The following is a 27858-nucleotide window of genomic DNA, read 5'->3' as shown; positions in this document are numbered from 1 at the left end:
AGTATGTTTTTTTTTTTCAATTAAAGGTGAGTTAGCCGATCTCATAAGGAGGTAGTAGGGTTTTTCTGCCAAAAACTTAGAGTTTCTGGCAGAAAAAAATACTGTTGTTGTTGGTGGTGGTGATGATGGGAAGTAAACAGTGTTGATAGATGTATTGTTGTGTGTAGATCAAGAATTAAGTAATTATGCTATGCCATATTATCAATAGCTTGACATATTTATATCTGCAACAGTATGGTTCTTGGAAAAATAACAGATATTTTGGAAGGTCTGACAGGACTAGTGTAGGAGTTGGTGTTATTGTCCCCCCCCCACCCCCTTTGGGTCATTAATATCCAAACGAATGCTGAAAAGTGAATCTGGACAATAGACTGGAAATACCATGGATGTGTAATAAAGTTTATAAATGTCTATGTTCCATCCAATGGAAAATTAAGCAAAGATTCTTCCTTTGCTTAATCACAACCCTAATCTCCAGGCTTACACTTACATTAATCAAATGTATTGGTTACAGTCTTTATCAGATTTATTTCTTTTTCACATATAAACAGTGTAATTCAGATATAACATCTTGACATCAGCATGCCAAGTCATCATCCTGTCTTACTTAAATCTCAATGTGAAGAACAGTAAAGATCAGTTCCTGACTAGAGACTTCCACCAGATTTCCCATCAATCTTTTCAACCAAACTCTAAACCTTTTGTTAAAACTGGAATAATGTTACTTGGAACTGGGATACATAGCATTTAATAATGTCTGGCATCCTTTTATGTTCCACACCATCCAGCAAACTAAGGTGGGCAAAAGGCTGCTGTCAATCATTAAAGTAGCTTATGCCAATACAACTACCTGGCTCTTAGTTAATTGGTTCCTGTCAGACTCAGTCAAAATTTAAGGATTCAAGCAAGGTTTTTTCATTTAGTCCCTTGTCTTTGCATTGGTTCTGAAACCTATTTTGCAGGAAGTTGATAACAGTTCTCTCCATTATGAAGGAAAATAAAGTATTAACATATGCAGACCATGTAATTGGCTTTTGAGGGACAATGATTCCAAATACCTTTTTTGGTATTTTGGAAAAATTTAGTAAAATCAGTGGACTAACTGCAAATGCTGATAAGACAAAATTAACAGTTTTTGGAAGGTAGGATTTCAGAGGCATTCCCTTTGGACTAATACTAAGAGAAAACCTCACCATACTTGAATTCATTTCTCTACTTCTCCAACATTATCAGTTCAATAACTTATTCACAAAACTATTGAAACAACAGAAGACTGAAAATTGAACATTACAGAAGCTAAAGAAAACCAATTATATAATAGACTTGTGCATTTTTTTTGTCCAGCTGATACCAGTGAAAAAGGAATTTTTTTAAACTATCAAAGAACCATGGAGGCTTAGTGCTCTTCCAGTATTAAAATTCTGCTATTTAAATCATATAGCCTCAAAAATCAATAAAACGTTGCAGACCAATCATACATGTGCCAACTTTCTCTGGTTCTACCTGGGTTTTCATCTCCTACTATCTGGAATAAATGATTACAATAGTTGAAATAGTTGTTCCTAAATACTACAGCATTCTGTGCTTATCTCTGAAACTGATATTCTTTCCATTAATAACAGCAGAAATTGGTATAAGGAAATATTTTATCTCTTCCAAAACAAACTCCCACAGTTGGGTACTAATAATAACACTTTGTTTAATAACCTACTGAAGATCCAAAGATATCCTAACAAGAGGGATCTTGTTTAGAGAACTTGACATTGCAGATCCAATCTATGACTGCTACAGATTGTAAACAGTAGAACATGCGTTCCATAGCTGTCCTCTTAACCCTGCATATTTGGAACAGATTATTAGAATGCCCCCCCCCCCCCCAACACACACACAGACACACATCTATCAGCAATGCGGAAAGAATGAGTTAAAATGTTTTTTATGGAATATTAGGGGGGGAAAAAACATGCCTTTGAAAACTGGCAATATGACATACAAATTCTTTACCATATTGCATTATAGAAATTTCATTGCTCAGTTTAATGATTATGTTATACTTAAAAAGAAACATTCTAGGAAATACCAAATTTTTAGCTAGGTATACCACTCACATGATGCAATATTCACCAAGGGTAAATAAAATTCTGTCCATTTTTATTATGAGAGGTTTTTCACATGGTGCCATTTTCCTAGTTCATTGTCATCTTATAGCCAACTGCAGGGATGAGTGAAGAGCAATCCTGGCAGTGAAAGCTAACTCAAGGCAGTTAACTTATATAAGGCTGGCCATCTGGGTACCTATCATCTCTGGAATTTCGTTTCAGTTGCTCTTTTGTTTGTTTAACTGCATGAGACTGCCGATAAATTAAAAAAAAGATAGCCTTTGGCTACATGATGATGATGATGATATAAAAGAGCTGAGGCCTTTTTCTCTCTCTCTCTCTCTCTCTCCTACTATCCATCTGTCTTTTCTTTTTCCTAATACCATCAGGTGCTCTCACATCCCTATAATACTCTAGTCCTATGATGAACATCTCTACTTTTACACTTTAATAAGTGAAAAAGTTAAAATAAAAATTAAAAGGCATACCAAGGCAATTAACATGAAGTGATCAGCCTCTATACACAAGTAGCCTAGTCTTGAAGATATTTAACGCACCAACCTAGTTTTCTTACACTTGGATAAAGGATTAAACAAGAATATAATTTTTTGGAAAGCTTAATTTAATTAGAATGATTTATGTTTGAATCCAAGACAAGAGAGGAACTCTTCTATGGGCTTTTCAAATGAATTTTGGAAAGTGATCCCCTACACATACACACACACACACACTTTTTTTACGAAGCGGACATACCAGCAGTTCATTTGACCAAAATGTGGAAATGTAAAGATAGCACATATTTGTTTTTTAACAGGTCCAAGGTATGAAATTCTGAATTAAGCAGAATAATTACAAACAATATAAACAAATCCACTCTATTTGCATGAAACTGGATAAAATTTTATATTTAGGAATGCTTCAAAAAGAATCAATTCAAGTTTCAATCATATCATGTTTAGTGGCAAAATTAAGCAAAATAATATTAATCATTTGGTAACGATATTACAAACTTCACTATTTCCTTTTATTCTAAAAACACCTATTTTCTTAAACAAGCAACAATGTAAAAAAGTGTAACTAGAGCCTGGGTGTAGCATAGAGGCAGCCTGCCTCATGACACTGCTTAATACGGGTGCTTGTTCAGCCATATTGTGGTAGGCACTGTATTACGGCAATAAGATATTTTACAAATATATGGCATCTAGTTTAGTTTATGTGCTCATTATATTTTAATAATGAAAAAAATTATAGTCATACATAGTAAACTAAACATTTCAGAACCCACTTATTAGATCAGTGTTACTCAAAGTGTGGTACACATACCCCCAGGGGTACGTGAAAGGTCTTCACGTACTTCGGGGGCAAATTTCAGCTATGCACCATTAACACATGGAATCATTATTAAGAAAAAAAGAATTAATTTAAACTCCTACTTAAACAATGTGATAATGTCATTGAATAAGGTACAGAGATATTTGTAGGCTGTGCATTTGTTGAGAAATAATATATTTCTCAACAAACAGTGCAACTAGAGACAACTGGGATAAAAACGGCACTCACTAATGAATCACATGTGACATTTACCCTCCCACAGAAACTGCTGTATAGACTTATATGTTGCACTGGAAGATATAGTTTTGTTTGAAACCACCCCGTCATGAACGTGTTAAAATTAAGAAATATATAATGAATGTGTTTCAGATATTATGGAATTCGGTTGAAGAGAATTAGCATTTCAACAAAACAGCATGATATGCATTTCTTACATTTTTTTGAGTGTCATTTCAATTTCGAATTTGAAACATATTGAGTGCATTGTGTATTCTGTGTTTAAATGACTTTGGACAATTTTTGACTTTGATTTTAATTGTGTACTTATTTTTGGATTTTTGATAGAAAAATAAAATTTTAAAAGTAAGTAGTTCATAAATTATAAACATATTAATCAGATGTACATTTTGCTAAAATGCCAAAATTGCTCACTGGGCAGCATGCTTTATGTCTTACATTCCCTGCAATAACAATAGTTTACCTTTAATTATCAAATTTTCAAATTATTGTATAAATTAATTTATAGTAAAAATTCATAGAAGGCAACTGTTTTAAATCGAATTTTTAAAAGAAGTTTTTTATAAAAGAAGAAATTTTCTCATAATTAAGAATTAATATAGAAAAAAAATAATTTATCAATAAGAAATTCATTGTCATTTAGATTGGTAATTTATAAGAAATTTTCTCATTAAAAAAAGAAAAAAGGAAGAGTAAAGTAAAGAAAGCAACAAGCAATATAAGGAGATTTGGAATTTTAATGAAAGACACCAAAGAGAACAACTTTTCAACAGAACAAACACCAAAGTTATAAAAATTTCAGCATTAGCCATTGGAGCAGCTTCTACATCCTCATCTACCAATGATTCCCCAGCATCAGTCACTGATACTGATGCAACAAACATTTTTGGTGATTATATAACAATTGATGATTCCAAAAATGATGAGGTAAATGATGATAGCGACAAACAGGAATTATGAACAGATGATCCAATTAAAAAATCAAGATTATTTTATTCAAAATGATCCATACTACTGGCCAGAGAAATTTGATGACAAAACTAGAATTGAACTTATAAAAAAAGGCCCTACTCATATAAAATTAAATAAATATCCTTTGAATGATCAAGGCAGAAAATTTTCAAACAATTATCAATAAATGCTTAAAAATTCTGAAATTATCAAACGATCAAGGCTTCTATATTCCAGAAAAGTGTTGCTGTTTACTGTTTCTGATGCAAAATTTTTAATCCGGTTTCATCAGAGCAAAAAAGCCTTACGTCAAAAAGTGGTTTCGATGATTGGAAAAATATCAAACAAAAAACTTCAAATGCATGAAACTTCACATTCTCATATTTGTTGTTTTTCTGAGCAGAAGGAATTGACAATTCGGTTAAATTCGAAACTGACAATTGATGCAAAACAAGAAAGAATTTTGGACAATGAAACACAATGCTGGAAAGCAGTTTTAACATGATTATTCGCAATAATCCGTTGCATAGCAGCACAAAATCTTGCTCTTTGGGGATCATCCTCTACAATTTATACTCCTAACAACAGAACTTTTCGCATTGTTCGATGCAGTTATGAAGCAACATCTTGATACTATAACCAAAAACAAACAAAAACATTGTCAAGTTCATTATTTGGATCCTGAAATACAAAATCAATTAATTAAAATTATGACAGAGAAAATAAGAAGTAAAATAATAAGTGATATTAAAAATGTCAAATATTATTCCATTATTATAGACTGCACACGAAATGCCAGTCACACTGAACAAATGACTATTATAATAAGATACGTTTGCTCAGAAACAGGAAAAATGTGTAAAAATTTCACAGGTTTTTTTTGGAAATTCATGATAAAACAGGACTTGGGTTGACTGATAAAAATATAAAGGAATTAGAACAATTGAATACCAATATAAAAGACATGCATAGACAGAGTTACGATAATGGCGCTAACATGAAGGGAAAAGAGAAAGGGGTACAAACTTGCATTTTAAATATAAATCCCAACGTATTTTGCATCCCCTGTAGTGCTCATTCTCTCAATCTTTTACTAATGATGCAGCTAAAAGTACAGTTGACATTGTATCATTTTTTGGAATAATTCAACACCTATTCAACTTTTTTTTCTGGATTGACAACAGGTGGGGGGGGGGGGGGGTTCTTCCAATTCGATTGAAATTCTGTCATATTGTACCAGTATTTTGCATTGTGGTTTAAGCCAATAAGAATACAATTTGTTCAACTAAATCCCAAATTGCAATATACCAATCTAAAAATAGTTAATAAAGGTGTGATTAGAAAAAAAATTTTTTATTCAACTATTAATTTTTAAGTGTGTTTGTGTATGCTACACTCATACTTCTCTTTAATATGAGGTCCATGTAGGCACACACATTCATAAAACAGGCTGGAAATAGCTTAAAGCATTCTTACCTTTGGAAGACTAAATGGAGGGATAATGTGGTAGTAGGGCATGTCAAGATCAACACCTCTGATTTCATTAGGACGAGAAAACAGCAATACCCTTTCATTGGCTAAAAAGTAAAAAAATTAAATTAACACATTGCCGGCACTTTTTTTTTTAAGTTTGTTACCCTACTCACTGTGCATTATATAACAACACTTTGGTATAATGAAAGTTTTTCCACTTGGTTATAGTATAAATTGAATAAGCCAAGAAAAACTTTGCTTACACTTGGATAAAGGATTAAACCAAGAATATAATTTCTTGGCATCTTTAATTTATGCTTTGGTATAATATTTTCACATTCTTTCAGTTATTCAATGCATAACAAAACTATGCACATAACACAACACAATATGCTGGTTATTATCAATATGTAAGGCTTTTTACTATTATTATTATTATTATGGCTCATATCTCTCCTTTAGTACATTCACTGATGATGCAAGTAAATTAGACTTGACAAGAAATTAAATTCTTGTTTAATCCTTTATTCAAATACAAGCAACAAAGTTCACTCATGAAGTACTTTCACAACTAGACTGATGACTTAGTACCCATAATGCAAAGCACATTTCCTCTCAGTAGTGCTAAGCTTTAAGGGAGGATCACTACTGAGAATGTTAGCAACCTTCATTGAGATCTCATCAGTGGATTACAGATCAAAAAAAAAAGATACCAAGGTTGAGCTAATGCATAAATCATCTATTTCTCACATATAAGAAGCAAAAATGTGTATCACCTTATTATTTAAACACTCTGGATTGGAGATAATTGGACTTGTATGGGATCAATATAAAAAATTAGAAATAAAATTAAATACATTGGCAAAAAAGCCACTTTAATGCTACAGATAAAGTGGCTTTTCTGCCAATGTATAGGATCTTAAGATTCTAACATCAACCAAAATCTTCACATCTTTCCATGAAAAAACCAGGGGTTTACAAAATTCACTGCTCTTGTGGCAGTTGCTATGTAAGAAACATTGAAAGGCCTGGTGAGATTCACACATTAAAAAAAAATTTTTTTTTAAAAAAAGTGTAAATCAGGATTAGCCTTCTATACAACAAATTTGTTGTTGTTATGATCCATCGAGTCGTTTCCGACTCCTGGCTACTCCACGAACATACACTCTCCATTCCGATCTGTCCCTGACCATGTCTTTCAGAACCTCCAAGCGCACTCCAGTTGCTTCTTTAACTCCATAATTCTTGGTCTTCCACTTCTCCTGCTTCCATCAACTTTAGCAAGCATCATCATCTTCTCCAGACTGTCATTTGCTCGCATAATATGTCCGAAGTATGACAAATTTTGCTTGATGATCATAGCTTCAAGGGAGCAATCTGGCTTTATTCTGTCTATCACTGATTTAAAGGCTACCAAATTGTTTGGCAAGAAACAGAAATGCCATACACTGATCATAACTGTTTTATATAAAGGTTTAAAGAACTCTCAGAAATGCTCCATATCCCCACACAATGAAAAAAAAAAAAAAAGGCTTAATCCTACACCAATTCTGATCAGCTTCTATCAAAAATCTAACAACTGCAGACATGGAATATGAGTCAAGCCACAGGATATGACAGCAACAAACCAGCATCATTCTAATGTGTACATAAGTAATTACTACAATGTTGTTTTTTCTAGTCACTTTGTTCTTATGTACTAGTTATACAATTCTGATAACATCTGCTATGCATAATCAGTTTTTTCTAGCCTTTTTTATATACAATTTGGTACCTCTGATAACATAATCCCAGTGACTTACAAAACTTGTTGAGTTAATAAACCGTTTGTTTTAATAAATCTGTTATATGTTTAGAAACACGATCTCCATGCCAAAAATTAACTGAAGAACTGCTAAACCAGAGAAATATTTGTATTAATTCTTCCTCTTAATATAAAGTGATAAAAAATTCTCTCAGGTTTCCCTTTGACTAATTTGCTAATTTCTTTTCATAATCTGATTTTGCTTTGGCCAAGATGACTATCACTCTCAGTTCCTGCTCTATGTACTGTTTATGAGCCTCATCATCACTCTTCTCAAAAAATAAATTATTCTGATATGATGTCATGGATTATTACTGTTAAAACTGTTTTTGAACAAACAAATTATAATGTGCTCTGCAAAATATGTTAATATCTTCAGATATCTGAGAGTGTATTTCTATCTCATCAGGACTGTGTGAAAAGCCAACTTCACGAATACTCCACAGCAAAAAATATTTCAGAAAAATTTTATTATGCATAATCAATTAAGGTACTCCTCTTTTATACATTAAAAAAATCAGTTTCATTTGTAATTCAAATGTAAGGGAAGGACGTCATATAGTGGAGAATGAGAAATAGTCAAGCTGTACTGAAGGAAAACAGGATAAAATGGTGGTACTAATGAAAAGTTTACATTATTACTAACTTACTATCAACAATTTTCTTCCAAATTGGCCTGTTATCTATCAGGATTCCAATGTTGGCAGACAGACATTGTGTTTCAAGGCTTTAAGATAATTCTAACTGCATGAATCCATCTAGACCTTGGACTTAATCTAGGTATTATTTTTCCTACCATCCTGGCATCGAATATCTGGTTTATTAATTTATACACACACATACATATAAACACAGCTACTGTACAAGAGTCACCATAGTATACCACCATGCTATATATAGTACACCATACTGTATTATACAAGAGCCACCAGAAACCTGTGAGGAAAGCCTGCTGAATTAGATGATCACAACCAAAAATGGTCAACTATGTTAGTGAAAAAGTCTTAGAATAGCTCTACTTCTGGTAGCAAGGATTTACACTGGGTATTCATAATGAAATAGCTTAATGAAGTTACATTGTACAACATATATTAATTAGTCTATCCTATATAAATTTGCGCCTGTTGAGAAGGTGAACTTTTTCCATTGTATCTTATGGCGGGTGTCCAAGGCATGGTCATCAAGCTGTAGTGCTGTAACCAGATGTAGTCTTTGTGTTTGGCAATTTTCATGTTGGCTGTCCTGCCTATTTGGCCATAATAGGACAACTTACCAGCTGCATGATACCTGACAGACACATGGCAGTTCAAGGAACTGTGGCTGGTCTTTGAGAAAGTGGATAAGGGATACTAATTTTTTATATGGTCTGTAAGTGGTTACAAGTTTATCTTTTGAAAATTTTTGTTACGTAAATATGAAAGACTTTTACTAGAATCTGCTGCAGTCAGTCTTAAAGAACTACCCCAAACCTAACAGTGCCAACAGTGAAATTTGGAGGCAGTGGCGTTACAGTGTGTGTGTGTGTGGGGGGGGGGGGTCATGGAATGGACTTCTCTCCTGTAATACTACATGGAAATCTAAATGCAGAAGGGTACAAGGACATTTTGACTTATTGCATACTGTCTACGATAGAAGATCAATTCGGTGACGACTATTGTCTGTAACAGCATGACAATGCTACCTGCCATAAAGGAAGGTCTGTGAGGGAATGGTATGTGGACAATAACGTTCCAGAAATGGACTGGCCAGCCCAGAGCCCTGACCTGAATCCCATAGAACAGTTTTGGGATGAATTAGAATGTCGAATTCACTCCAGACCCCAACGACCCACATCACGAAATGCTCTGGCTACAGCTCTTCAGGAAGAATGGGTTCTCATTCCTCCAGAGACGTTCTGACATCTGGTAGAAGGTCTCCCCAGCAGAGTTACAGCTGTCATAGAAGCAAAGGGTAAACAGGGTAGACTCACCCTTTATTAATGTCCACTACTGGAAAGTGTATCACAGGGAAAGTCTGATTACAGTATCGAATAGGTATCCAGATACTTTTGATCAGATAGTGTATATGTTGCATTTTTATCATGGACTGCAGAGGCACTTTTGAGAACCAGGACTTGGATATAGATTGGGGATTTTGCATTGTAATGAGGAATGCAAGCTCTCATTCCAGTGAGGATTATTTTAGTTATTAGTTTAGTGCAAAGGTCTCAGGAGAGGTAAAAGTAATCTGACCATGGAAGAGAGTCATAAAAGTTCTGGAGGTCATCCCAGCTGGCATAACTGTAGTAGTGCCATATGGCATGAAGCTGAGATGATTGGCTGGAAGGAGAATGATCTGCAGAAAAGGAGACTTGAATAAGATTATGGTCATAGATGCCAGAAAGATAGCAGACATCCACAGTATATTTGAAGGAAGAGCTACTTAAGAAAAGGTCCAGAGTGTTAGAAGAGAGAGATCAGGATTGTCTATCGATATTCTTGTTAGCAGGTTAACTATTTGCGATAGATCATGACTGATGGCATATGATTTAGCTTCTCTTCCAGCTTGCTCTGTGAACTTTATGAAATGGATACGGTTTGTGTTATAAACACTAAAGTCTCCTAGGAAGACAATCTAATGATATTTGTAACTGTAAGTAGATTGCATAAAATCAATTAGCAATGAATACTCAAAAAAGGGGTAAGAATTAGAGGAAGAGTAAAGGCAGCAAATGAAAGCTATTAAGTGAGATAAGGAAATGAACAATGTAGTTAAGGATATAAATTAAATTATACTTTAATAAATATTTTCCGATATTTCGGCAATGTAACGTTGCCATCTTCTAAAGGAATTTACAAAAAAGGCACGTGCACGAATATATAACTGCGCCAGCTACGCAAACAAATCATCGGCACGCGTTTTCTCTTAGCGGACATTAACGAAGCTATTCGTGCCGTTGAAGATGAGCTTTCGTGCACTTTAAACCACGAACTTTGGTCGATTTTATGTGACGTCTCATGTACCGCTGCCAACAAAGAATTTGAAAAAATACGAGGCCGGCAGATGAAAAAATTCGAAAAATTAAAAAAGAACTCTACCGTCCTTCCAAAACTTGCTACCAATACCGTAATCAACCTTTCTTCAGTCACCCTAAAGCCTAAAGCAATCAACGCACTATCACGTGGCCACAACTTCGCCATTGCTCCCAAAAAAATACCTAGTGAGGATATTATGATCCAGATCGAATGCGGAATCCGCCACCTTCCACATCAAGTCGCCAACAGCGTAAGACTGGATGTAGCTTGTGTCCTTTCCAAAGCAATCCCACCAAAAACCAACATATCCAACAAGGAATATAAAGCTCTACAGGAAATGAAGAATAATAAAGAAATAGTTATCACCAAAGCAGATAAGGGAAATGCAACTGCTACACAGGTAAGCTGAATGCTCTTCTATTAGATCGGGCTACTTACCTCCCCATCAATTACAATCCCACCAACTCTCAAATTAGAAAACTTCACAGGCTCCTTAATAGAGTCACTTCTTGGCCTGTAGAAGTTACCAACAGATTAAAGCCATTTAACTCTATACCACCCCATATTTACGGACACCCAAAAATACATAAAGAAAATGTGCCATTATCCCATAGTGGATGGCATTGATTCCCCCACATACAAATTAGCTAAACATTTGGCCAAAGAGCTCACACACTATACTGGCAACACACCATCACACATAAAAAACTCAGCCCATTTCAAAGCCAGTATAGAAAACCTTACACTCCAACACACTGACATAATGGTCAGCTTTGACATCTCCTCTTTATTTACAAATGTCCCACTCAAGGAAACTTCACAGCTAATCCAAGCTAAATTTTCTCCTGATATCTCAGACTTATTTCAGTTCACAATGAACTCAGGCTATTTTGTTTGGCAGGGAAAATTCTACAAACAAATAGAGGGGACAGCCATGGGTTCACCACTCTCCCCACCCTTGGCCAATTTCTTTATGGAGACCTTTGAAGAAAAAGCCTTAGCCTCTGCCCCACAAAAACCAACCATATGGCTTCGCTACGTTGATGACGTGTTCGCTATTTGGCCACATGGCTCTGAAACATTTCTCTCCTTCTTAACACGCTTAAACAACCAACACCCCAGAATCAAATTCACCGTGGAAAAAGAGGAAAACAACAGTCTCTCTTTTCTAGCACGCTAGTCACCTGTCAGCCTAATGGAACCTTGGTTTTCTCGGTTTACAGAAAACCCACCAATACAGGCAGATACATTCACCAACAATCCCCCCCCCCTCCTCACAACAATATGGAGTAGTGAAAACACTATACAACAGGGCTAAACTAATCTGTTCAAACGACTTGGCCCTAAACACTGAACTAAATCACATCCTCAACACTTTCTCTGCCAATGGCTACCCCCCTCCCAAAAAAAAGTCCAAAAAATATTAGAACCTACAAACCACAGATCCCCTCCCCCCCTCCACAACAAGGATTATTCTAAATCCATCACCATTCCCTACATCCGAGGCACCTCGGAAAAGATTACCAAAATCTTAAAAAAGCATGACCTGACCTCCTCTTACAAACCTTACAGAAAATTGGCATCCCTTATCCGATCCACTAAAGACCAACCATTTCCCCTAGACCTACCTGGTGTATACCAGGTCCCTTGCAGTTGTAAACTGTCGTACTTTGGCCAAACAGGCAGGACAGCGAATATCAGAATTTCTGAACACAAGGACTACATCCGGTTTCACAAGTACAGCCATTCTGGTCTTGCAGACCATGCTCTGGATACACGCCACAGAATACGGTGGAAGAAAGCTACAGTAATACACCTTAGCAAATGCAAATTCGAAAGACTATTTATGGAATCAGCCTCAGCCCTAAGAAATTCTCCAAACCTCAACAAATTTGGTTGTATGCGACTGCCCCAAATTTGGGAGGCTTACATCAGCAGACCTTCAGCCCAACGGCCAAGAACACCTACTCAGCCTGCTAGAGGGCACCTGATGGTGCCCTCTAGCAGGAGAACAATGGCTTCATCTCTTCATTCCCAGTTACTGTGTCTGTAGTGCCTATGTGCACATGCCTTTTTTTTTGTAAGTTCCTTTAGACGATGGCAACGTGACGTTGCCGAAATATCGGAAAATATTTATTAAAGTATAATTTAATTTATATCCTTAACTACGTTGTTCATTTCCTTAAGTGGTTTAATAATGCATAACCAACGTATAAGCCTGTCTACAAGAATTAAGTGAGATAAGGAAATCTTGAGTCAGAATAAATCAAAAGGCAGGCAATCCAGGTTCGATGTTCTTTTGACAAGAAATATCAGATTTAATGAAAGCACTCATTCTTTCCATTTTTACAGAATGCAACACAAGATGTAGGGGTTCAGTTAGGGAAAGATTAGATTTTCATGTCTTTAAGTGGTGGCATATATATATCATTAATGTTTGTACTGATGTACAAACATTATATGTTGTATTATTAAACTTTTCTGAGTTACCTTCCTGGTCTGTTCTTACTCTTCATGCAAATGATCATAACCAACATACATCTTGTTTTGCCTCCACAGTGCCTTCTTCTTCTTCCAGATTTCAACTAATCTCTTCATTCATCCATTGTACTCCTACCTTGTTTAGTCTTTTCACCTTTGAAATACATGCACACATTGCTGCTTTTTAAATAGCTCTTGATCAATGCTAGTGCAGTGTCTGTATCCTCACTCAACTTTAACATATGTTATAAATATTAATTTTATTAATAAAAATATGATACTTACTCAAGCAAGTTTTTCCATCTGGAGAAAGTCTCATAACATGAGGACAATGACATTTGAAGGTATTATTGAAAGACAATACACATAAATGTGAACACCCTCCATTGTTTTCACTACACGGACTTTTCAAGATACCTTCACCACAAAAAAAAAACATTTATGAATAAGCAAAATTAACTTTATCTCACATTTAAAATGCACAATCATTTTTTATTTCAATATTCACTAAAATATAATCATCTACTTATTTCAATAAGTAAATGGATGTGTAAAATAAATATTACATCCATTTTTCATATATAAAAATGCAATTCATGAACTATTCTGGTAATAAGATAATACAAAGATTGAAACAACCAAACGAATAAGCTTATCCTAATAATTGTTGCAGTGTAAAAGAGACACAAACAAGAACAATGTGAACTGCAATTCTAATAAATATGTTATCAGCATATCATCACTGGTAACTTGAGCAACACTTAAAAAAGAAACTGCTTTAATATTATATTCACTCTTATGCAGTTTCAATAATTATTATGAAAACACTATAGGAGCATAATATCATGATCGAGTACAATTTTAATATTTTTATATATTCCATAGTTTATAGTAATAATAATTCAGATATTCTACTTTTGAGAACTATATTATGCGTGCTAGTTCACCTGTGTAAAATAAGATGAAGGAGCAAATAATTTGACACATCCCCAACAGTACTAAAATGAACTACAGATATTTTTCTTGGAAGTGTCAAAAATGCTGGGGAGTATATAAGTGATGTTTTGAGGTTATAATAATGCACTTGTATGCTGACTTATGAGGGAGGGCTGGAAAGTTCTGATAAACACCCAGAACAAAAATGATATTAAAGTAACTGATAAACTACAAGAAAAAACATATCCTAAACCACTTTATCTCTCATGTTTCATCAAATTGTAATAATTTGTTCTTTTTCTTTTAGGATATATAAGAAGACATGTCAGAGGTTTTGAAGAAATTCAAACACAGACATAGGTGTGGACCATCATCAAGTTTTTCGTGCTGCAAGAAAAGTCTGCAACTAAGGTTCACTAAACTTTGTGTGAGACATTAGGGAACTGTGCCCCAGGATATCCAACAGCTGCCATGGGTGGCCAAGTTAAAAACTGGGCATCCTAAGAAAACAGATGCCCCTAGGTCAGAAAGACCATCCACAGCGATCACACCTGAAAACATCGATGCTTGATGACAGACGTATACTAGCCAAAAACATTGCAAAGGACTAGGGATATCCAGATAATGAGTTGGAGTCATTATCCACAAACATCTGGACATGCAGACCCTCTCAGCAAAGTGGGTCCCCAAATGTCTGAATGCCAACTAAAAGAGAGAACATGTGCTGTCATCTGAAGGGATTTTGTGCCATTCTGAAAAATCAGGTGGATATTTTTAGCTTGTATTGTGACTACTGATTTGACTTGTGACTATTAATAAAACATGCCTTCATTACTATGACCCAGAGACACCAAACAACAACAACAACAACTGTAAAAAGCTAATCAAAATGAAGCATTATACATATAAAAGGTAAATCTTCCAAAACCTTCTAGATCCATTTCACAAATATATGTGATCTTACTGTTTCCTTAAATGTTGTCTATTTCCATCTCCATGCTGCAAAACTTTTCCTATGAAAAGTGAACTTCTCAAAATTGAACTTCTCAAAATTGAACTTCTCAAAATTGAACTTCTGTTTCTTTAACTCTTTTCATATAAAAGGTAATAGCTGCGAATATGGGCACTCTGATATTCCTTGTCAGAGTGTTCATTCCTAAATCTCATCTTTTTCGTTTAATCTTGTTTGACTAAAAATGTGCTTTATTCATTCTATTATATTTATTTGTTCTCTCTCACTTTCATAATGCCATTACCATTCTGTTTTTCGATTTCCTTGCTTTAAATTTTAATTTTCATCAGTCTGACTTTAATAATGGCAGTTAACTTCCTTGATGATTTTGGATAACATGAAGAATAGTGGCTGTTAGTTTGTGATAATACTATATTTGCCACCCTGGTTGGCCAAGTGGATACGCCTCTACTTGAAAAACAAGATTTCAGTTTAAATTCATGGTGTAAATTTTTTAAAGTGAATTTTCATAAGAATTTTCAGTGTCTAGCGTAGGATCACAGCAATCTTCATTATTGAAAGCTTGAAGTAGATTGAAAAAAAAATTTTTAAAAAGTAGGGAATTATTTGCTATTAATTTGATTTTCTAGCAGATAAATAATTAATAATTACAGATTTATAACTTCAATGAAAGAACCTCATTAACAACAAAACAGGATTAGAGAGGGCAAAAGTAAATGAAGCTGGTCTAGATATATATATCCTATAGCTTACTATCAACAGAGACTGGCACTGTGAACAAAGGTCGATTGTTGGCAGTTCAATATTGTATAGCATAAGTCCACTTCAGAATGAAAATATCACAGTTTGTGTATACAGTCTTGAAAATTTATCTATCGCTAGTGTCACGAGAAGTAGCAGTGTGAAAAGAGGGCTCCGCTTGAGATACGTTTTTTGAAATAATTAATAGTATATAAGTGTGTGTGCATGAGTAAGAGTTATTATTATTATCATTATTATTTGACACCTCCAGGGAGTCCAAAGACTCATCGAGGGAGAGTGTGGCAACAGCATTGAACGATTCATCCCTTTCCAACTACTAACTATGCTCAAACTTGTTTAACTTTTTGCGTGAGCCATTAGTAGCAGAGGCTCTACCAATCGACTTTAGTTGCTATAAAAGTTGTGCACTTGCAGTATAATTAATGTGTGGGATTTTTTGTTTAAGTTTATTTACAAATTCTTTGAAATCAGAGTCAGTATAGTAACCAGCAAAGGAAAGATGGCAAAGTTAAATTCCTGAATTATCCATTCAGGAATTTAACTTTGATTTCAGTTGTTTCATGAAATGTCAGGTGTGCTATATGTACTTGTTTGATTATATACATAAATTGTGGATATTTAAGTAGATGGAAGGAGGGTGTGTGTGAAGTGTGAACTGAATGAGGATTTGATGAGTGCTAATATGTTGATAACTGAAAGTGTTAGTAGTGAAAATGCTGCGAGGAGGATGGGTGCTCTTCTGATAGAAAAGGACAGTGTAAAAGAGCAGGGAAAAAAATGTCAAAAAAGTTTTGAAAAAGAGAACGAGCAATCTGAGAAACTTAACAATCGATGGTAAGAAAGACAAAAGTGATGAGAATATGGCAGAAGTCACAAAACAAAGTGAAGTTAAAGATATGATGGCAAGTGGCATCGACTGTGAACAAGCATATATGATGCAAGGTTTGAAAGTTCAAAAATTCGAAATGAACGATGGGAAAAATGTGACAGGATTCGAAAGATCAGTTGGTTAAGATGAGGCAAGAGATGAAATGGATGTGGAATGAAGTTAAGAGAATTCGAGATATGAATGGAGGAATGAAAATGATAAAAACAAATAATGTTGGTATAAAAGAGGTAATGAAAGATCTGTGAGTGACATTGCATGGTGATTCAATTATTAAAGGCTTGCTGGACGAGAGAATGCATAAGTATGTTTTCTTGAGGTAAAATGAGTAGAGTGACTGAGGCACTGAATATAAGAAGTAAGCGAGCAAAAGAGTTGGTAGTTGTAATATAGACAAATGATTGACTGGGAATAAAGAACACATCAGATTGGATATCAGGAGGTTGTTGAGACAGATAAGATTATAGTGTGATAGGAAAGGTAGTAAGTGTACTGCCTAGGTATGACAGTGGTGAGATGAAGCAGAGAGCAAGGATTATGAATGATATGTTAGCAGAAATGTGTGAGTAGAAAGGAGTACAGTTTGTTAATGTGTGGAATGAGTTTAAAGGACGAAGTGGATTGTATAGGAGTGATGGACAGCATTTGAGTGGTTTGGGTGTGAGTCACACTTGGAGAGACTGCTACTGGATGGTAGAGAAGTGAGTGCAGAAAATGAATCTGATCAACTAGTAAGCGATCTGGAAGAATGGAATAGTAAGGCAGGAGAGATTGAAGAGGTGTTTATGAATGAAGAAGTGAGTGGCATGAGTATAGAGAATAAGAGAACAGGTGTGCAAGATGGACAAGGAAACAGCGAGGCTCAGGGTGGACAGAGGGACACAACGTGAGAAAGGTTTTGTCTACACATGCATTCATATCCAAGAGGATGTGAATGCATGTGTAGACAAAAAGGGAGTGGGTTCACCTGGGATCAAGGGAAAACATTTAGATCTGAAGAAGGTTTGAAGATGAATAAGGAGAAATAGAAATGGCTCGAGCTAAGCATGGAAAGGTCACATCAAATCAGTGGTGTCAGTGGAACTAGCTATAGATCTAGGAATAAGCTGCTGTGTTTGTATACAAATGCTAGACATCTAAGAAACAAGGCATATGAAATGATTGCATTAATTGAGTCTGTTCACTCAAAAATTGTTGGAATAAGTGAGACATGGTTGGATGAGGACAACATCCTGACAGGAATAGAGATGGAAGAGTATAATGTGTTTTGTGAGGATATAAAATAAAAAGGAGAGGAGGGAAAGTGTTATTGATGACAGAGAAAGAGTTATGTCCATACAAAGTAGAGATACAAGAGGGAAATAGTGCCAGTGATTTTGAGGCGGTATGGTGTGAGATAGAGGTGAATAGAATGAAATACTTAGTTTGATGGTGTTATAGACCTGGTAATGTGGATGGTAGTGAGCAAACAAGAAAAGGGTGATTATTATGGGTGATTTTAACTATGGCAACATAGAATGGGATGATGGAATAGCAACTGGAAGTAAAGAAAATGACTTTCTTGAGTTTTTGAGGGATAACTACCTCAGACAGTATGCAACAGAGGGCACACGAGAATTGAGGAGTTTGGATTTGATCATCTCATCAGAGGATGTAATTAGAAATGAGGTTTCAAATCACACTCTAGTTAGTGAGAACCTAGGTGGTTGCCAGCAATGTGATTATCTCTTTGAGAAAAGGGTATATGTGAAACTACAAGGCTGGTGATGATGAAGAGCTCAAGGGACAGCTTGCAGGCATAGCATGGAATGAGGAGTTAGTTGGAAAAAAGATCAATGCAGCTTGGGGCATAATCAAGAACTATCTATTAGAAGCACTGTCTAAATGTATTCCAAGGGTAGAAGGATAAATAACATAGATGTGAAATGGATGAATGAAGAGATTAAGCATGCGATACAAAGAAAAAAGGCATTATGGAGAAGTGGTAATAACCAATTCCATGAGGATTACAAAAACCAGGCAAGGAGGGTGACTTAGTTGGTAAGGGTAGCAAAAGTGAAGTATGAGCAGCAGTTAGCTAATGAAGCCAAAAAGAATCCTAGGAAGTTCTTTTGATATGAAGCCAGCAAAAAAAAAAAAGATTATGGAAAGATGACAATGATTGGAGAAAATAGCATAAGGACAACTGCTGCGGAAGACATCCTGGAGATACTTAATGAGCAGTTCATAAGGGTCTTTCATTCTTGAATGTGACATCATGGAGAGATTGAGAGCAGTTGGTGATGGGGAGGAGAAACCGACTGTAAGTGAGCAAGAGGTGTATTGGGAATTGAGCAAACGTGATGTTAATAAGCCTGTAGGACTTGGTAATATATCACCACATATTCTGAAGGAATGCGCAAGGGCGTTGACATCTGCTTTGACATATTTTGTTAATATGAGTCTTGCACTGGGTCGAGTTCCAAAAAACTTCTACTTCTTCCAAGTGGAAGAAGGGCAAGACTGTGCCGTTTCATAAGGGAGGTGATAGAACTCAGACATCAATCTGTGTTCTTCTATCTGTGTGTCAGATGTTGTGGTTAAGGTGTTGGAAAATCTGAGAAGAACTAGGATCCAGAGCTGAGTTGACAACAACGGTATTATCTTTGATGGACAGCATGGATTTTCAAAATAGAGGTAATGTTTTAGTAATCTACTTACTTATTACAATAAGAAGACGGATTCCTTGAACAAAGGAGAGGGAGATACAGTAGTATACTTAGATTTTGCACAGGCTTTTGACAGGGTACCACATGATAAGTTGATAGTCAAACTAGAGGGGATAGAGTTGGATATTAGATTAGTGCATTGGATCGGAGACTGGCTATCTGATAAGTATCAGTAAGTTTTGTATGGGGGAACAATAGCCAGGAAGAGGAAAGTCACTAATGGTGTGCCTGATGGGTTTGTTTTAGGGCCATTGCTGTTTAATCTGGATGTTAACAATATTGGTGAAGATTTGGATGGAGATATTTAGTTGTTTGCAGATGATGCAAAGTTGAGACAAACTATGAAGAGTAGAGAAGATGTTGTGGCCTTACAAGAAAACTTGAATAAACTGAGTGAATGGGCACTCAATTCAATTTGGCACACATTGCCAAAATTGTGAGTACAACACAAAGAATTCAGGGAATGATGCGAAGGACACTGACTAATAGAAGTAAGGAGATTCTTGTTCCATTGTATAAGGCTTTGATTAGGTGCACAATTTTATGCACAGAATTGATCACCTGGCTTTCCAACAAGGAGATGTTGGAAAGGGTCTAGAGATGACTTACTAAGGTAGTTTCTGATCTCTGGAATGTCAAATATGAGGAAAGGTTGAGAAGATGCAATTTACAGAGGCTAGTGGACAGAAGGAAGAAGGGTGATGCGATTCAAGTTGTGTATGTATTCAATTTTCTCCCCCCCATAAAATTGATCCCATTGATCCTAAATTATAGGATCAATGTTGGAGTGGTTTTACAGTAAATGATCGGAGAACCAGAGGACATACATGGAAGCTGTATATGGAGGATGTAAGCAGAGCAGTGAGAAGCAAGTTTTTTGCATACAGAATTGTGAATGATTGGAATGCCTTGCCTGAGAGTGTGGTGTCTGCAGAGAATTTGAGTGTGTTTAAGGCATGGTATGATTAGCTGTGTATATGACAAAAGAACCTCCTGGATGAGTCTTAGACTCCATGGGGGGCTTGGGATAATAACACTAATCATACAAGTGAAATTGAGGAGACTAGGTATTTGGTGGTGACTGTGAAGGAGTTGAAGTTCAGGGAAAATATTGCAGAAATGGACAAAGGAACACACCAAAAAATAAAAAAAATAATGAAAAAAAAAATACTGGAATGTTGCTACACCACACACAAAGTAAAGGACTAATTGGTTGATTAGGAGTTTATGGGACCAAAGACAGCAAAACTCATACTGCACCAAATCAAAGGTTGCAGCAGTACATGTGGCAATTATAAGCAGTAATAGAGAGAAAAATGAGTGAATAACATGCAGTGTTCAAAAAATTTATTAAAGCAAAGCAGAATCTAATCAATCTTCTTTCTCCTAGCATGGATATTAGGTCAAATGGCCTGTTCTTTTTCCATTTATTTCATATCTGTAGTATTTTTAGTAATCCATTTGAGTGAGATGTTCTAACCATTTTTACTTATTTTTACTAATATAGTAGTTAACTGGTTTTGTATTCAGAGATTGTAAAATGTCTTCTTTTGTTTTTCTGTTCCACTTGCTATATCCAGCTGTTTTCCTGAGAAATTTCATCTCTGCTGTTTGAATCCATTTTTTCAATCTTCTTTTTTATGGTTCATATTTCACCACCATATTTAACATGATTCTAGTGTGTTTTCGTACTAAGGCTGGCTTAACTATATTATTTATTATGCAGTTTACTTTAACAAAATTTGATATTTTAATATCTATACAGGGTGTTCGGGATAAATTTGACATATTTATAATTAATTATATTTTTCCGTAAGTTACATGTATTAACACACACTTCTCTTCATTTAAAAGTTTGGACCCTTCTTCATTCATACACAAGATGTCAGAAAGGATGGATAGCTGGAACCCACCTGAATCATGGAAGAGAATAACTTGTATCATGATGATTCGTGCCCGCCATCAAAATAAGGATATTACGACTGCTGCCCAATGCTCCCTGAATACAGTAAAAACAATCAGGCATGAACTAGAGACTTGCAATGGTGACTACGAGGATGTAGCAAGAAGAAAGATCCCTAGCAGACGATCTGATTGCGTTCGTACAGCAGAATTCCTCGCAAATCTGCAGGAACAGGTGTTGAAGAACCCTGGCATTGGAATTCGGGCTTTGTTCGTGGAGTTGCTAACTGTAGTCAAGCCCTGGATAACAAGGGTAGCCAATGGTAGGCCGTATGTATGGCAGCAGGATTCGGCCCCTTGCCACACCTCTGGGAAAAGTCAAAAATGGTTGTCTGAAAATTTCTACGACTTCACCAGTCCAAATGTTTGGCCTCCAAACTCCCCAGACCTTAACCCCATGGATTATTTTGTATGGGGCGCAGTTGAAAAAGACACCAATCGCACTTCCAGTAATACAAAAGCCCAGTTAATGGATAAAATTAAAACAGTTTTTGCGGCCCTTCCCAGGGAGACTGTAGCATCAGCTTGTTCGAGGTTCCGAAGCAGAATTGAAGCTGTGATCGATGCTAATGGTGGTTATTTTGAGTAAATCTTGTTGATAGTATTGTAATTAACTCTGCCTGTAATGTTTTTTTGTCAATTCATTAAATTTAATAGATACAAAGAAGATTTTCTTTTTCCTTACGAAACTGTCAAATTTATCCCGAACACCCTGTATATATTTCTCATCTTCATATGATAAGTCACATCCCAGGTATTTGAAAGTATTAATTTGTTCTAATATTTTATTATCTATCACTATTTTACTTCTTATTGGGTTTTCTCCTTTGAAAACCATTATATTTGTCTTTACCTTTGATATTTTCATATTATTATTGTTCTGAAATTTCCTTTAATGAGTTTACGTATCTCTGTAGATCATCTCCTGATGTAGCTAATACAATCTGATCATCTGCAAATAGCATATCTATCTTTTGTAAAAATTTGTTTCAGATTTTTCCATTTCTCTTCTGTATCATTTGATTCATGTATGGATTCTGTTTTTAAATCAGTGCATTTCTGATATTGTTGTCTAATATGGGGATCTTGTAATGATGACATTTTGTAAGTTGGTTGAGAGTTATTTTCCATTTATTTATTTTTAGCCATTTTGGTTTATATCGAATTTTTGCCAATTCCATATAATGATCACAGTTTAGTTCAAAGCCTTGATATGCTGTTACATCTAGGATTAACTCAACTAATTTAAAATTGGTGATAATGTAGTCAATAAATGAATTGCATCTCCACTGGTTGACCATGTATACTTATGTATTTCTTTATGTTTGTTCAAATACAAGTTCATTATTCTCATATTATTATAAATGACAAAATTTTGCAGTTTGAATCCATTTTGATTACATATAACTTCACCAAATCTTCTTATGTTTGTTTGTTTGTATTTCCTGTTTCCTATTCTGGCATTTAAATACCCTGCTAGTAGTAAATAGTCTATTTCATATGTTTATCTATGATTTTCTGCAGTTCTTTGTAAATAGAATTTATAATCAAATTTATAAATTAATTATTTTCAAAAAAGTTAAATACTTCATGCAATTTATCTAAGTCTAAGACCTGCCTGAATGGATATGGCATAGCCAATGTAGTAAAAAATTCATTCCTTTCTTGAATGAAGTGCTGGCACTCCACTAGAACATAACTAATTATGAGAGACATGTGCACAAAGAAGGGCTATCACCTTCATTAATGTGTAAGATGACTGTGACTGATGCGAAGTCTAGCAAAAACAACCTCTTCTGTTTCTATGTTGACTTGACTGCCAACACTGAATTTCAGGCTTAAGCTTGTGCAATTTATTTGTCAGTGCTTCTTGCAATGATGACTAATATTTGGTTATTAGCTTTGATCTTATAAAGTGGCTGTAGTCTGTATATGGGGATTGACAAACAGTACCTGGAAAATATATGAGCTGCATCTGAAGTCTCGTTTCCCTTCCAATTTGACTGAGCATCTAACAAAGCTAAATACCAAAATTAAGGACCTTTAATTTGTAAATCAATTGAGCAAACTTGCAAAACAATGGATATGGGTTATACACAGGAGACTAAGATCTGTAAAGAACTAAATGAGTCTGTATAAATTATACGCTTGTCTAGATTTGTGCCAGTAGCTTGCATGTCTTTAAGATACATACCAAAGGGACATATGGCAGGCTCAAGTTATGTGATAGTGAACCTCTCAAAGAGGAAAGTAAAAAAAAAAAAAGAAAAAAAAAAGAAATAAAAGAATACTAGTCATTGTAAGATGCTCTGGAAGAGAGACAGAGAGCAATTCGTTTGCCTCTTTCAATAAGAGATATGCAAAAAGTGCAGGTAACTATACATATTCACTAATGATGTATAGCATCCAAACCATTGTGGGGGGCTATCCATCTCTGCCATGAGAAATTATAGACTTGAGACCCACAGTCCACTTTTGAGTACAATAAAGATGAAGATCATTCCAGACCCCATGCAGTAGAGAATAGAGGACGAAGAAGATTCAATTCTCTTTGGCACTACTTTCTAATAAAGGCATTTTCTAATACCTTTTCTTTAAGTAGACAAATGTATTGCAAGGTATGTGAGCTTCTATCATCATCAATTTCCTGATATATACCCTCAAGGGAGTATTCAGGTTACTATGGCAGCACTACATCATTAAGTTAACATTATTAATAATCTCCTTTCAACAATCTTCCTCCAAATTAGTCTATTACCTGTCAATACTCCAATATTGTCGTGTCTAACATTTCATTCTTCTAAGGCACTTCTGACTGAATCAATCCACCTAGCTCTTGGTCTTTATCTGGGTCTCTTTCTTGCCATCTTGGCTTCAAATACTTGTTTTGCTAAACTTTCCTCTCTCCTTCTGTTTAAGTGGCCACTAATTATCATCTTAGATTAGCTCTGCTCACACATTCTTAAATGTTAATAATGTCAAATTCTTTTCTAATACCTTCATTTTTAATATGATTCTGCCATCTGTTCATTCTAATATTTCTCAGAAAGCTCATAGCAGTGGTCTCTAGTCTTTGATTAAGTGCTTTATTTCTAACCTAGCTCTCAGATCTATAAAATCTCAGATCACAGATCTACTGGTTTAAACACTGTCTTGTGTTTAAACAACTGTTAGTTTTGTGTTATGGCTAATTCTTTCTTATTCCATATAAATTTATTCAACTAGGTCCCAACCGTACCAGCTTTGTTTATTCTAATGTCTATGTCCAAATTTAATTTGCTGTCTTCACTAAAAATAGTGCCTAAATAGCTGAATATTTTATTTGTTCAATAGGTTCTCCATTGGAAATGCGCCTATGTTCTTGCCTATTTTTCATCTTTTTATTGCTTATTTTCATGCTAAATTTGCTACAGTTGTTATATAATTTAGTTAGAGAATCCTTAAAACTTGCACTGGATTTAAGAGTACAATATTATCTGCATAAAGCAAAGATCTAAGTTTCGATATATTTCCGATTTTAATATCAGGATTAATGCCATTTTCTATCATAATGTGATCTATATAGATGAATGAACAAGAATCGAAGTAACGTGCATTCTTGTCTTACCTCTGATGTTACATCAAAAATCTTATATTTCCTTCAAATATAACTGCTGACTTACAACTTAAATATAGACAATGTACTACTCTGTACAGTGTTCCATTTACCTCATATAATTGTAGGGTTTTGGTCAGTTTTAGTCAGGGTACCTTGTCATATGCCTTTTCCAATTGACATGAATATACTATAAAGTTTGTGGGAAATGAGATGAATGAAGGCAGATGTATTGAGATGCTGTGAGATAACCTCCTCAGGCAGCATGTTATAGAACAAACTCAAAGTCAAAGAGTATCAGACCTGATTATAATATGTGGGGGGGTTACTCCAATTAACAACAAAAATTAACAATTTTATATATATATATATATATATATATATGACTCCAGTTAGTGACTGTGATTATACTGTACTGACCCAGAAGTGGTTATTCATAAAATTTAGAGCATATGTCAATGAAATTATTAGTGCTTACCATTTCTGGCAATGAAGCAGAGCAATTCTTTAATACATGAAAGAATCTTAGATACATTGCACAAGAAAATATGGAATGAAAGTGTCAGTAATGTATTTTTGTGAGGTTATTTATCTACCAAATGTACATGTTAACAGTGTCATCTAGCAAAGTGGTGAATAAAGTTATACCAATCACATATCTCTTTGACTAACAACAAGGAAAAGAACTGGAAAATAGCATGAGGTGGTGAGATTAAAGTAGTTGAAAACTTGATTTTCTTGAATAACATGGATAAGGAATATGAATAATAATTCGGAATAAAACAGAAGTTTTATTCAGAAGTGCTTTAACATACAATGTTAATGGCAACTGATATGCTCATACTTTCAAAGTACTTCTTAGAACTTCTTTAACTGAAAAATTGAAGAAATTATTGATAAATAATTCATGTCATTTAGAGGATAAGAATTTATTTTCAATATATGTCTCAGTTATGTTTTGCCATTTTTTCTCATAGTATGGAAGCAGTGTTTCTGTTTGATGAACAGTCTATCTACTACTTGAAAGTTGTACTATTTTGCTCCTTGTGCTTACTTTTGTCTTGTTATAAACAAAAGGATGACTGAGAAAAACAAAATTTCATTATAAGGAGAAATATAATTTAGCTACTCCACTTAATCCACACAGAGAACTAGCAGTATACTGAGAGTTTACTTGAAGCTCTGCTTGGAGTGAAGTATGATGGATTACTCTGATGTTATTTCATGGCCTATATGTTTTCCATTCTGAATTTGTTTAATTCAGTTAAGATTATTTACTGTAAACTGTATTTGATTAATTATTTATTTGGAGATACTTCAAGTAATTTCATTATTGATGTGATGTATGAAGTGGTAAGTTCTTTTTCAGAATGAGTCGATAGAGCAAAAATGTCATTGCCATAGTTTGGGTGAGAAGATGAATGACTGACAGATATCAAAAAAGTTATGCATGGGGGGGGGGGGGTCCTGAAAGATTTAAGGTGACCAGTAGTGTACTCCAGGAATCAGTCCTTGGTATGTTATCATTTAATCTTTACACTAATGACATTGGAAAGGATTTGATAGGAGCCATACAGCACTGTATGCTAATGATGCAAAAACAGGCCAATGTTGAATCTTGAATGGAAAATTTTATTTTTTGAATTTGGTTTATTCAGGATTCAACATGAATTGGAAAACAATTAAGAGATACTTGAGCTTTAGTATAGAAACTGATTGTGAAAGAAGTATATTGAATGAATAATTTATATAATAATACAAAGTGTGAATCAAAAATGGCAATTATTCTGTGTGAAGAATTATGTTTTGGTTAATTGTAACGGCCATAATATGTTCTATGTGAAACATATGCAATCTAAAGTTCAAGGTGCTTGGGTGAGCGTTACATCTGCAGCAGTGTAAATTATTGGAAAGCGGCTCACGCTCGAATTCGCAGAAGACGCTGATCTAAGGAAATGCGATGACCCGGATGGACTAGCGGAAAAAAAAAGGTGAGTGTTGGACAAATATGAGAATGGGGAACTGGACAATGAGACTTATTTGTGCCTATGGTCCTACAGAAGATTCTACTAAGGTAGAAGTGGAGGAATTTTTTGAGGCTTTAGAAAAAGCAACTGACACAATGAAAAAGGAAAAGTTGGTCCTTGTTGGGGATCTAAATAGCAGAGTAGGAAATGATTGTGAGACATACAAAAATATTTTCTGAAAATTTGGAGAAAAGAGCAAAGCTAATAATAATGGCAAATATCTGTTAGATTTCTGCTCAGGACATGGACTGGTTATTACTAACACCATGTTCCAACATAAAAATGTGCACAAATTCACATGGAGAGAAGAGGCTAGGAATAAGAAAAGTCTCATTGACTATGTTATTGTTGATAGTGATGTTTTCTCCCTGGTGCAGGACACCAGAGTGTACAGAGGATTTGAAATTGGAAGTGATCACTATTTAGTCTTGAGCAGGATAAAATTGAATTTCATATTGAAAAGAATAACATGTAAAAAAGTTTTAAAGCGAATAAAAGTTGAGCAGCTCTCAGATGTGAACTGTAGACTAAAATACAGAAATATTATTGAAAAGAAAATGAAAGAGTTTGAGAACAGGAATCAAACCTTGGAGATTCAGTGGCAAACTCTGAAGGAAA

The 27858-nt window shown here is 34.9% G+C and overlaps 1 protein-coding gene across 1 annotated transcript in view; it reads right to left on the bottom strand.

Annotated features, from left to right (window-relative positions):
• The window catches only part of LRP1 (LDL receptor protein 1), a 1646373-nt gene that overhangs the window by 1158668 nt on the left and 459847 nt on the right, over positions 1-27858 (bottom strand). The window contains exons 31-32 of the mRNA XM_090402369.1: positions 13677-13808; positions 6096-6196 (exon numbers count right to left, since the gene is read on the bottom strand). Coding sequence (XP_090258495.1) covers positions 6096-6196; positions 13677-13808 — 233 coding nt within the window. The remainder of the gene's footprint in view (positions 1-6095; positions 6197-13676; positions 13809-27858) is intronic.

Source organism: Typopeltis vanoorti, chromosome 2 (genome assembly GCF_054136105.1).
Source record: "Typopeltis vanoorti isolate ZY-2024b chromosome 2, IOZ_Tvanoo_1.0, whole genome shotgun sequence".
Classification (NCBI taxonomy): domain Eukaryota; kingdom Metazoa; phylum Arthropoda; class Arachnida; order Uropygi; family Thelyphonidae; genus Typopeltis; species Typopeltis vanoorti.
Note: the sequence above shows the minus strand (reverse complement) of the source record. Positions and strands in the feature narration are given on the sequence as shown.